The sequence below is a fragment of the Jaculus jaculus genome, chromosome 2 (assembly GCF_020740685.1).
Source record: "Jaculus jaculus isolate mJacJac1 chromosome 2, mJacJac1.mat.Y.cur, whole genome shotgun sequence".
Taxonomy (NCBI): domain Eukaryota; kingdom Metazoa; phylum Chordata; class Mammalia; order Rodentia; family Dipodidae; genus Jaculus; species Jaculus jaculus.
Window position 1 is genome coordinate 74,147,345 of NC_059103.1, and position 12,137 is coordinate 74,159,481.

A 12,137-nucleotide genomic window follows, 5' to 3' on the forward strand; every position below is an offset into this window, starting at 1 on the left:
CTTTCCCACTCGTCCTCCTTCCACTAATCCTGGCCAGCTACATCTGTGCAGCCACATGGACTCAAAGAAGGCTTTGGTCTATACCTTCTAAGTCATAGGCTTTTGACAAGGTTATCAGTATCAGGTATAAATTCCCTCCTGTGGAGCAGGCTTTGAATGCAATCAGTTACCCCCATAACAGTCATACCACTTCTGCACCAATCTTGCCGACTTGGCTGGTTGTGTTGTTTGCACAAAGGCTGGTTAAGACTGATAATTTTTATCCTCTAGCAGACTATATAGCTCTTTCTAGCCAGCAAGCGGGAAGTTTCCAGCTTAATTCCTGCACAATTTTTCAGTGTGTTCAGCAGTAGGGTTTTACTATATAGTTCTGGTGGGCCACCAAGAGCACTAGAAATAGAATTACTATTTTGGGAGCCTTTTGGGCCTCACTCACCATATTTATTTGGATTTTTTTGAAGTAGGGTCCCACATTCGCCCAGACTTATGTGGAATTCACTATGTAGCCCAGGGTAACTTCAAACTCATGGCCATCCTCCCAGCTTCCCAAAGGCTGGGATTTATAGGTATGAGTATCTATGTCTGACCTTTAGTCCACATTCATAAAAATCAGGAAATGGACCTGCTAAGAAAAATTAACCTAAGTTATGGTCCCAAAGAGATGATGGAATGTCAAGATACATTGAAGTTTTCTGTAGTTTATCTGTTTCTGGTTGGGAGGATAAATACAAATGTTCCAACTGTTTTGAAGCCTTGTGTTTTAATTAAACTTAACACACTGCAATTCATTAAACAGAGGCGGTCTCGCAGAAAGACTAAACAGTCTGCAAAATCGAGAAAGGTCTGCTATTTCTATGTGGAGACATCAATGTGATTCTTACCAAAAAACACTTTCAGGTAAGATTTTCATGGACTTAGAAAATATTGTATTTTTATTTATTTGAGAGAGAGAGAATGTGTATGCTCCCTTGTGCATCTGGCTTACATGGGTCCTGGGGAATCAAATCTGGGTCCTTTGGCTTTGCAGGCAAGCACCTTAACCACTAAGACATCTCTTCAGTCCGATTTTCACAGACTTTTAAGTTGGCAATATAAAACATTCGAGTCTTCTTTTTAACATTAAAATAAAGTGATGTTAAGAGTTTTCATGGCTAAAATAAAAATTCTCTCCAGTATTCTTTTTTGTTGAGGGAGGGTATCTTCCAAATATAATGTAAAATTCTTTGTGCCAGTACAATAAATTAATTTTACAATTATAGAATATTATCAGCCATTATGTTACAAAAGCCACACATTCTACTTTACCTGTATTGCAAAATATCTCTACGAAAATAGCAATTTATAAATTAGAAAATATAATAATTCTTTCAATAAGAAGAGGCTATCTGATTTTAAATACCATTTTCTATATGAGTGTCTATCTAAAAAGTCAACTTTCTCAGGATACCAAGCTGTACAGATGCTTTGACATACCTTGTATACAGCTGTTTAAACTAAATTCTGTCATTATTTATTAAAATTTACATACAACTAAAAGTGAATTTGAAAAATTTGAGGCACTTTTTAGTGTAAATATTCTGAACATCACTTACGTATATTCAGCATTTCCTACTTACTAGCCATTTTCAGGTTGATCTTTTTTGCTTCATAAACATTATCTGTGGCAGCTCTTTTTTAATGTGTGTGTATGCATGTTCATATGAGTATAGGTACGTGCTTGTGTGCAGGTGCAAGTACATATGTGTATGCTTGCATGTAGAAGAGGTCAACTTGGGCATTGATCCTCAGGAATACTTCCACTTCCTTTTGAGACAGGGTCTCTCATTAGTCTGGAGCTTACTGATAAGGTTCACATGCTCTACAGATACTCTTAAGTCTTTGCCTCTCCTGTGCTGGATTTCAAGTGCACAACACTATGGTTGACTTTGTTACTTGGGTTCCAGTAAATCAAAACTCATAAAAATTGGTGTCAAGATTATCAACTTGTCCTTACTTTATATAGTTATGCATTAATTTGTTTTCCCTTAATTGCAATGGAAGATGTTTTTGTGGTGACTTGATTCAGTTGTCCCCCATACATTTATGTCTTTTAAATGCTTGATCCCCAGCTAATGGCAATTTGGGAATTGGAAACTTGTTGGAGGTATGTTTTGGGGGAAGATTTATGGGTGTTCCAGCCAGCTTCTCCTTGCCAGTGTCTGGCACACTTCTTGATGCTGTTGTCCCCCTGATACTGGCCAGGAGGTTATATCCAACCTCTGCTCATGCTGTCCTTTTCCCAGCCATCATGGAGTTTTCCCTTCAGTCTGTAAGTTAAAAAATAAACCCTTTCCTCCCACAGCTGCTTTGGTCCAGTGCTTTTTACGAGAAGTGTGAAACAGACTACAACAGTATCCTTCTTTTCTTTGTAGTGTAATCTGGACATAAATCTTAAGTGCTAAGCTGGATCCCCAAGACAGATTGATTAATAAGATTGATAGATTTTTAGCAGGATTTAACCCTGCATCTATAAGGCAATGTTGGTATTAAAAGACTGAGAGAAAACTCGTAAGATCTTAATTCATCTCAGACAGTGAACAAGATTTGCAGATGCAAAAGGCTCGTATTCATGTATTCTTTATTGATAGCATTGTATGTATCATAGAAAAGTAACAGTCCTCATTTTAGAGCAAGGATTCACCAGATTGATTCCTATAGAGATTAAATATCTTTTCTTGTCAAAACATGCTAACTCAATCTCAACTGTTTTTAAACTTTATGCCATAAATTATCCTTTAGAAATTATGGCCTGCACAAGCAGTGTCAAATCTGATAACATGTTTGTGTAAAGAATTATTAAAATATTGGCTGTACATTCAATATCCCCAGATGCTTTAGTTAAAGTTTGCAGTGTTCAGAATCCTTTCCTCAGGAGTCAAAACAGTTGCTGTTGTAGAACTGCATTCTTCAGAACTGCCTGAATCACTCTATTTTGAAAGGCTTTGGGACTTCAAACAGAACATATTTCCCCCTTTTACAGCCTTTTTATTATGTATCCCTTACTTAATATCCTTCAAAGTAAAATGAAAATTAATTCTTACATTCCATTAAATATCAATGGTGAAGCATTCACAGTCAACCTTTTCTAGATTTCCCCTAATCTTGGTACTTTGTTCAAATTCCTCATCTGTAGGTTTTGAGGAAACCTCTAATTATCCACTGTGGCATATCATCTCATGGATATGCCATAGTAAAACTATTAAACTCTATCCCATAAAATAAAAATGATCTACAACTTTAAATACATGCCTGGAAATCTACGAGAATGTTGCCTTTTTGTTTATTTATTTTTGAAAAAGTCTCTGTAATTACAAGTCTCTTTTTTAATATTTTTATTTATTTATTTGACAAAAAAGGGGGGGAGAAAATGAGAGAGAGAATGGGTATGCCAGGGCCTCCAGCCTCTGCAGACAAACTCCAGATGTGTGCGTTCCCTTGTGCATCTGGCTAACGTGGGTCCTGGGGAATCAAACCTGGGTCCTTTGGTTTTGCCGGCAAACGCCTTAACCACTAAGCCATCTTCCCCAGCCCAAGTCTCTTTAATTCATTATGTCCAGTTTTTTAAAATAGCTTTAGGGGAGCTGGAGAGGTGACTCATTGGTTTAAGGTGCTTACTTATTAAAGTCTCATAGCCTAAGTTTGATTCTTCATTACTCATGTAAAGCCAGATGTACAAAGTAGCAGGAGGTCCAGGAGCACTCCTTACTTACCAACTCTGTCTGTCTCTCCCTCCCTATCCAATAAATAAAGAAGTAAAGTAAAGAAGTAAAATAACTTTAGGAAACATTTCAGATGATTTTCTAAGAAGTAGAGTGAGAAGAAATTTTTGTCAATTACTTCAGTTTGCTTTACTGAAGAAAAATCTCTCTGGGATATTGGCACTTTTGTAGCATTCATTCTCCAGGAGGTTGTACTCTTTGCAAGTGAGAAAGCCTCACTGGAAGTGTGTCATGAATAATTTCTTAGGCAAGGAGTGTCTGTTTTTGAGTTGTTCACTTTTTGCCTTCAGATTCATGAACCTTATAATTACGTAATATCCCAGAGCTTTGGTTCTCTTCACAGGTTCCATGAAGGGCCAGATCCTTTGATGGTTCTTCACCTGCTGTAAGATGCTCTTGAGTGTGCTGCAAAGCTGCTCAGGATCCTTATGTTTTTTTGTTTCTTTTTTCCATTTGTTCGGTATCTTCTCTAATTCCAAGAATGTTTTTTATAGGAATCTGTGGAACTTCATTTTAAAAAAACAAAAGGCCAGGGGAGACTTTTTAAATATGGGACTATTTAATTCCAATCAAGTTTATAAAGAGGACATAAAATTCTGTATATAGGATGTGGATTTAGCTCTCATCCTTTTAAAGTTGCTCCTTTGTCATCTTTGATGAAGCCAATATGTCTGCTTTTAATTATTTTAATTTCTTTGGAAAAACTCTGCTTCTGGTATCCATTTGCTTATTCATCCACATATGTGAAGAAATTCAGGATGTCATGCTTTACATGATACTCTTTCAAATGATTTGTCACATATATTCCATAGTCCACATAAGACTGTATAATTCTTTGTAATGGGAACATTCAGGAACATACCACAATGCTGAGACACATCAAGCCAGACACAGTTTATGGGAGGAAAGGATTTATTTCAGTTTACAAATCTAGAGGAAACTCCTCAGTGGTGGAAGAAACTGCTTACTTCCATACATGCAAGCACAGAGAAACAACTGCATCAAAACACCAACAAGTAGCAACCAGGAGCTGCCAGAGTTAAAACTGTTTTCTCCTTTGGGCTGGAATTCATATCTGCCATCCAGCTAGCTGCTGGAGACTTAAGCAGGAAGCTTCACCTTAAGTTAGAATACCAGATATGGTCTGGAAAGATGGCTTAGTGGTTAAGGAATTTGCCTGCGAAGCCTAACGACCCAGGTTTGGTTCTCCAGGTCCCACATAAGCCAGGTGCACAAAGTGGCACATCTATCTGGAGTTTATTTGCAGTGGCTAGAGGCCCTGGTGCTCTCATTCTTTTGCTCCCTCCCTCCCTCTTTCTCTCTGTATCTAATAAATAAATACATTTTAAAACTTCAAATATACTAGGGGTTATGGGGCATACATTCACATTCATCCCACCATGGTTTATAATACAAAACTGCTAGGTATTGACTATGTTTGCACTAAATCACTAGGACTTAATTATTGGATATTCGTGAACTTTGTACACTTTGACATTGTATCTCAGTCTCCACCTGCCCCAGCAGCTACCATTTTAGTCAGGTAAAATAGCCCAGGTACTTCTTTAAGCAAAAGAAGTAAAATACATCCAAATTGGAAATGAAACAGTAATACTTTCTGTTTATAGATAGCATGCTATTAGATGGACAATTCAAAAGCTTCCAACTGAAAAAATAAGTTGACTTAGAACTAATAAAATTCAACCAAGTTTCAAGATTTACTGTCTCTGAAAACTATGACTTAGGAATTATTTTAAGAAATGAGTCTGTGAAATTTCTCTACAGAACTTTTCACCAAGACTTACTATTAAATATCTTACTTGAAGAATTTGTTATTTAACCAATGGCCTTCAAACTTTTGTAACTTTTATCCAAAGACATAATATCGAACACAAAAGTGAGATTTATATACATGCATACATACACAACTGAAATATGTCACAAAACAACACAAATCTTCTGTGTCCGAGCAAGTCTCATGCATTCTCTGTTTGATGTTTGTTCCCTTGGCTCTTCTAAATTTGCTTCAGATATTTATTTATAGGAGAATATAAGATATTTCTCTAGAACCAACAGAAACTGTTTTTACAATTCAGGTATTGTTTACTTTTATCTATTTTGTCTGGAAATCACAGGGAACAAGTTTAGCTGCTGAAGCTTCTGTTGATTCTTACATTCTTTGTAAGATAGTAAAGGGCATTTAACTGAATTTTGTTGCCTTTGTTTTTGGCTTCCTTCTATTTCTGGTAATTTTCTAAAAGGAGTTTCAAGAAGCAATGTTTGCTTGGAGAAGAATACTTAATATGAACAATACACATTTGTTCTCTTGGCAAGAACCTCAACCATAACTTGTTTGCAATGCCAGCAGCATGCTGGGTAACATTGTAGGCTCACCAGTTTTTGCCTTAGTAATATTTGTGAGGTATTCCTTTTTGAGAAGTACCTGTTCCCCTGATACATACAATAATATTTTTTCTGTAATGAATGTCCAACCTGCAGCCCTTAACCAAAATAGTTATGAATAAAGCCCAACACAAACTCTTAAACTTGTTTAAAACATTTTGAGCTCCTTTTTCATAACTTTATTGGATAGTCTTTAGTATGAACTTTGTAGGTGACAATGTCATGTTGCACTATCAAAAAGTGAACATACAGGGTAGGGAGATATCTTAATAGTTAAAGGCTGTTGTGGAGAACTTTTCCCCTGGGGTGAAATGAACATGTCTTCACCCCAGATACGGCACAGATGACAGACCAAAGGACAATTACACCACAACCAGTTTGGTGAACCAGTGCGTTTATGGGGATTACTTACTGATCAGGGTAAGGGGCTGCTCATAAGGCAGCTGTATCACCAGAAAGCCCACTCTGGCATAGGTGGTGACTCACAGGAACTGTGTCTCTAGAGGAAATTGCACAACCCTGCAGGCAGCTCCTTTAAATTATTAGATGATTATAATGTGAAACATGCATGTATATGATTAACATGACCATATATATAGTCCAGTAATTCTGTTCCTTTAACAGAATTCATAGTTTAGTCCATTGTTATTATTTTGTTTCTTGGCATTTTAATCAAGAATTATGGTAATAGGGCTAGAGGGATGGCTTAGCAGTTAAGGCGTTTGCCTGCAAGGCAAAAGGACCCATGTTTGACTCTCCAGGACCCACGTTAGCCAGATGTACAAGGGAGTGCATGCATCTGGAGTTCTTTTGCAGTGGCTGGAGGCCCTGACATGCCCATTCTCTCACTTTCTCTCCCTCTTTCTCTGTCAAATATATAAATAAATAAAAATATTTTTTAAAAAAGAATTATGGTAGTAAATTTTAATCTTTACAAGCCATCAGTCAGATAGGCAAGTAGACATCATCAAAGTTCTACATCATGATATTCAAGGAAATATTAATAATTTGCTACTGGCTGTACTAGTCAGCTTCTCATTCCTGAGACAAACCACTGAAACAAAGTAGTTGATGGGAGAAAAAGTGTTTATTTTGGCTTACAGTTTCAAGGGGGCAGCTTCAACATGGCAAGGAAAGGGTGATAGAGCAGAGGCTGGACATCAGATATTGCCACAGCAGCTGGCAGTGAGCAGCAAATGTGAATTATCTCTAAACACTGTCAAAGGAGCTAATAAATCTGATGGTCTGTCCCAGTAACACACCTCCTCTTGCAAGTTTCCACCTCACAAATTGTCATCAGCTGATGAAGACCAAGTAGTTAAAACATATGAGGCAATGGAAAGACCTCATTCAAACCACCATATTCCACCTGTTACCCCCATGCATTCACTGTCATTTCATCATACAAAGTGGATTCAGTCTAACTTTAAAAGTCTCCACTGTCTTGACCAATCCCAACACTGTTAGAAAGTCTAAAGGCTTTTAACTGTTAGAATTTCAAATCAAAACCAAGTTCCTTTGAGCACACAGTGGAATAGAATAAACATTCCCAGTTCACAATACAGTATAACAAGAAAAGATTGGATGAAACAGCGCCGTGTTTGGCATGTAGGGGTCCAAATTCCACCCCTCCCACTGTGCTGATTGCTTTCTGGATAGGTACACCCAACTGAGAGGAAGAAGCTCTCATTGGATTCCATAGTCCTGGCTTCCGCCAAATCCTGTGGTCTCTACTGCATTCCATGGTTCACATTCATGGCTCTATGCTGTAGCTTCTTTTCAGACCTATCCCCTGCTCCACATCTCTAAAAAACTACACTGCAAAAAGTAATTACATTCTCTTGCCTGCATTTGTCATTCTTCCAATACCAGTTGGGTTACAAAATTTGTCTTTCCAAGGGCAATAAAGCCAACTTTGAACAGCAGGAAAGCTCCTTCAGCATTCTACCTTCTGTCTGTGTCCTTTTACAAAAGAATCAGCATTCTTCCTATTGTCCCATTGTAGAGCAGTTAGCCCAGTCCTAATGGTGGAAATCTCTCAGACAATTGTAGCTGAACCATATTGAAGTCTCTGACTATAAACTTTCATTTCTATATGTGCCAAGCTTTACATATTCCACAGCTCATTTCCCTGCAACCTCTCAGACAAATTTCTTTTTTTTCTTTTTTTTTCTTTTTCTTTTTTTTTGGTTTTTCGAGGTAGGGTCTCACTCTGGTCCAGGCTGACCTGGAATTGTAGTCTCAGGGTGGCCTTGGACTCACGGTGATTCTCCTACCTCTGCCTCCCAAGTGCAGGGATTAAAGGCATGCGCCACCATGCCCGGCTAGACAAATTTCCTTAAGCCTAGTCCTGACCATATTTTTTTTCTCATAATTTGATCTTCCACAGTCTTCATACTTCTTTCTGCATTTAGGTATTTCATACTCTCATTAGAATAATCCACCAAGGTCTACATATGATGCTACAAGATTTTTCTAGTCGAAAGTACCAAAAGGTTTCCATATTTCTGACATTATCCATTCCAGATGATAAAAAACACATAGTCAGGTTTATTGCAGTAACTAATGTTGCAGTCAGGTTCATATTGCTGGCAGAAGTCAACCAACCAAGAGAAGCTTGTAGGGAAATAAGGTTTATTTTGGCTTACAGACTTGAGGAAGCTCCATGATAGCAGGGGGAAATGATAGCATGAGCAGAGGGTGTACATCATTCCCTCACCAACATCAGGTAGACAACAGTAGTAGGAGAGTATGCCAAACACTGACATGGCTATAATGCCCATAAGCCCACCCCCAACAATACACTGCCTCCAGGAGGCATTAACTCCAAAATCTCTATTAGCTCAGCACCTAGCATTTCAGAACATCTAAGTTTATGGGCAACACCTGAATCAAACCATCACATTCTGCCCATGGCCCCATGAACTGATAACCACCCATGATGTAAAATGCAATGCATTCAGTCCATCTTTAAAAATTCCCATAGTTTTTATCAATCCTAATGATAGTCAAGCATCCCCATAATCCATAGTCTTTTAACTGAGCCATAATACAAAAAAAAAAAAAATTCCCCCAAAACCATAATAGCACAGAACACTCACACTGCAAAAGATGGTAATGGGCATAGCAAAGAAATATTCAACCAATACAAGATTTAAACAGGGCAAACATTAAACTCTGTAGCGGCCCCTTCAAAAGAGTCTACACCCTTCCTATTCCCCAATCTCAATGGTTATAGTCTCTCATATAATTGCAGCTGAATGGGCAGAAGTTTCAGCACATGGATTTCATTTTTTCTGTGCCATATCCCTCTCCTCAAGCCAGTCTATTTTAATGCAGTGCAACCCTGAACAACCCTTCTCAGGACACTAAAGCAAGCCTCTCACAAACTGCTTCTAGCCCAGTCTAGGCAAAGCTTTTCTCACCCTCATAAGCCAAACCTCATTATCCATAGTTCTTACTGCATCCAGGTCTTTGAACTCTGACCAGAATAGTCCATCAATCTGTACTTATAGAACTACAAGGTGTCTCTTAGGCCAAGGCTTCAAGCCCTTCCACATTCCTCTTGAAAAACAGCTAGAAAAGGCCAAAGCCACACAGTCAGGTGTCTAGCAGCAGTCCCATTTACTGTTACAGTCAGATTCACATTGCTGGCAGAAATCACTCGACCAAGAGCAGGTTTTGGGGTAAAAAAGTTTATTTTGGCTTACAGACTCAAGGGTAAACTCCATGATGGCAGGAGAAAATGATGGCATGAGCAAAGGGTGGACATCACCTCTTACCATCATCAGGTAGACAACAGCAGTAGGAAACTGTGACAACCACTGGCATGGGGAAACTGGCTGTAATACCCATAAACCCCACCCCAGCAATACAACTGCCTCAAGGAGGCGTTAATTCCCATATCTCCATCAGCTAGGACCCTAGCATTTCAGAACACCTAAGTTTATGGGGGACACCTGAATCAAACAACCACATAAGCCCATTGCTTGGTACCAGTTTTTTGTAATAGTTAGCTTCTCATGACTGGGACAGTCCACCTGACCAAAGTCATCTGGTGGGAGGAAAGGGTATATTTTGGTTTATAGTCTCTAGGGGAAGCTTCATCATGAAAAGGAAAAGATGGTAGAGCAGAGCAAGATATATTGCCACAGCAGCTGGCAGGGAGCAAAAAGAATGAGTTAGTTCTAAACACTGGCAAGCTAGGCTAATAAAACTCAAGGTCTGTCCCCAGTAACACACCTCCTCTAGTAAGGCTCCATCTCCCAAATTGCCACCAGCTAGGGACCAAGTATTCAGAACACGAGGCTCTGGGGAACATCACATTCAAGCCACCATACTGGCTTTTTAGCACAGAAATGGATTAAATGGGATTCACAATTGCAAATCATAGGTAGAAATCTTCATGTGTGTTGGCTGTGAGAAGGTTGGCAGTCTTTGCCTGGTACATCCCAGCTTGGAATAAGGTTTTTTTTTTTTTTACCCCCTTTTCTATTATTTTATCAAAAATACCTTAAAAAAAATCATTGTCTTGCTGGAGACAGAAGACCCTGCTTGCATTGATACTAAAATGGAACATTTTCAATAGAACTCTACTATGCAAATGCTTGATTAATGTTTGTTGTCTTTTTAGACTTTATTAATAACAGATGGAATTGTGATTCTTCAATGGCTCATTTTAATCTTTTGTTTGTTCTTTATGTTCATATGCACCTTTCAAGGGTGTCTTTGAACTGAAATTATTACTTTTTACTGTTATCCACTCTTCTTCTAAATAATTGTTTCTTCCTTGTGCCAGTCATCATTGTGAATTTAGTTTTGTGTTCTATGCAGTATAAACATCTTTTGGTCTGCTTTAAACAGAAAAAATATGGCCTTGCCACTTAATTCTAAAACTTTCTCCTCCTCCCTGTTCCATAGGATATTGGTAAACTTGGATTACTTTACCAGTAGATATGAATATTTTCATTGGGTTTTATAGCTCAGCACTGCTTATTCCTTTCCTCTCTTCCTGTACTTCTCCCTGTCCTTCTCCCCTTCTCCTTTTCCCCTCTTCCCACCACCCTTCCTGTGATGGATAACTCTACAGCAGTCATGTACCCACATTTTCATTATCTAGTCAACAGTTAATGGACATTTCTAGCTTGATTCTGTTTCCCAGCAATTATATCTACAACAGCAATGAACACAGATTATGCAAATATCTGTGTGCTAGGATATAGAGCCCTTTAGTTATATGTCCAGTTGCATTATAGCTGGGTCATATGGAAGCTCAGCAGTTCAATTTTTAGCTTTATGGGAAAACTCCACACTGATTGCCATAATTGTTGTACCACTTTACATGCCCACCAATAGCAAATAAGTGGTTCTCTTTTGCCACAACTTTACCAGCTTTTGTTATTAATTTTCCTGATTTATCTATTCTGACTGGGATGAGATGAAATCTCAGATTGTTTTTACTTTGTCTTTCTCTCTTTTGTTGGTTTTTTGAGGTAGGGTCTTACTCTAGCTCAGGATGACCTGGAATTCACTCTGTAGTCTTCGGGTGGCCTTGAACTCATAGCGATCCTCCTACCTCTGCCTCCTGAGTGCTGGGATTAAAGGCGTGTGCCACCACATCTGGTTTACTTTGTCTTTCTCTTCTGGTTAAAGACATTGAACATTTTTTTTAAAAAATTGGCCATTTTTCTTTCTTCTTTTGACTACTGTGTATTTATTACATTGGCCTGTTTATTAATCTATTGGTTTGGAGGGGGGTTGTATTTATTTTTTATTTTTATTTATTAGAGGGAGAGAAAAAGGCAGGTAGAGCTAGAGAATGGGCATACCAGGACCTCCAGCCACTGCAGACAAACTTCAGATGCATGCGCTACCTTGTGCATCTGGCTTGTTTGGGTCCTGAGGAATCGGAACTGGATCCTTTGGCTTTGCCTGCAAGTGCCATAACCGTGAAGCCATCTTTCCAGCCCTTTGTTT

At 38.5% G+C, this 12,137-nt stretch overlaps 1 protein-coding gene across 7 annotated transcripts in view; it reads left to right on the top strand.

Annotated features, from left to right (window-relative positions):
• The window catches only part of Spidr (scaffold protein involved in DNA repair), a 453,987-nt gene that overhangs the window by 177,637 nt on the left and 264,213 nt on the right, over window positions 1-12,137 (top strand). For all 7 annotated transcript variants that reach the window (XM_045143466.1, XM_045143467.1, XM_045143468.1 and 4 more), the window contains one exon: window positions 797-897. In XM_045143466.1, the coding sequence (XP_044999401.1) occupies window positions 797-897 (101 nt within the window). The remainder of the gene's footprint in view (window positions 1-796; window positions 898-12,137) is intronic.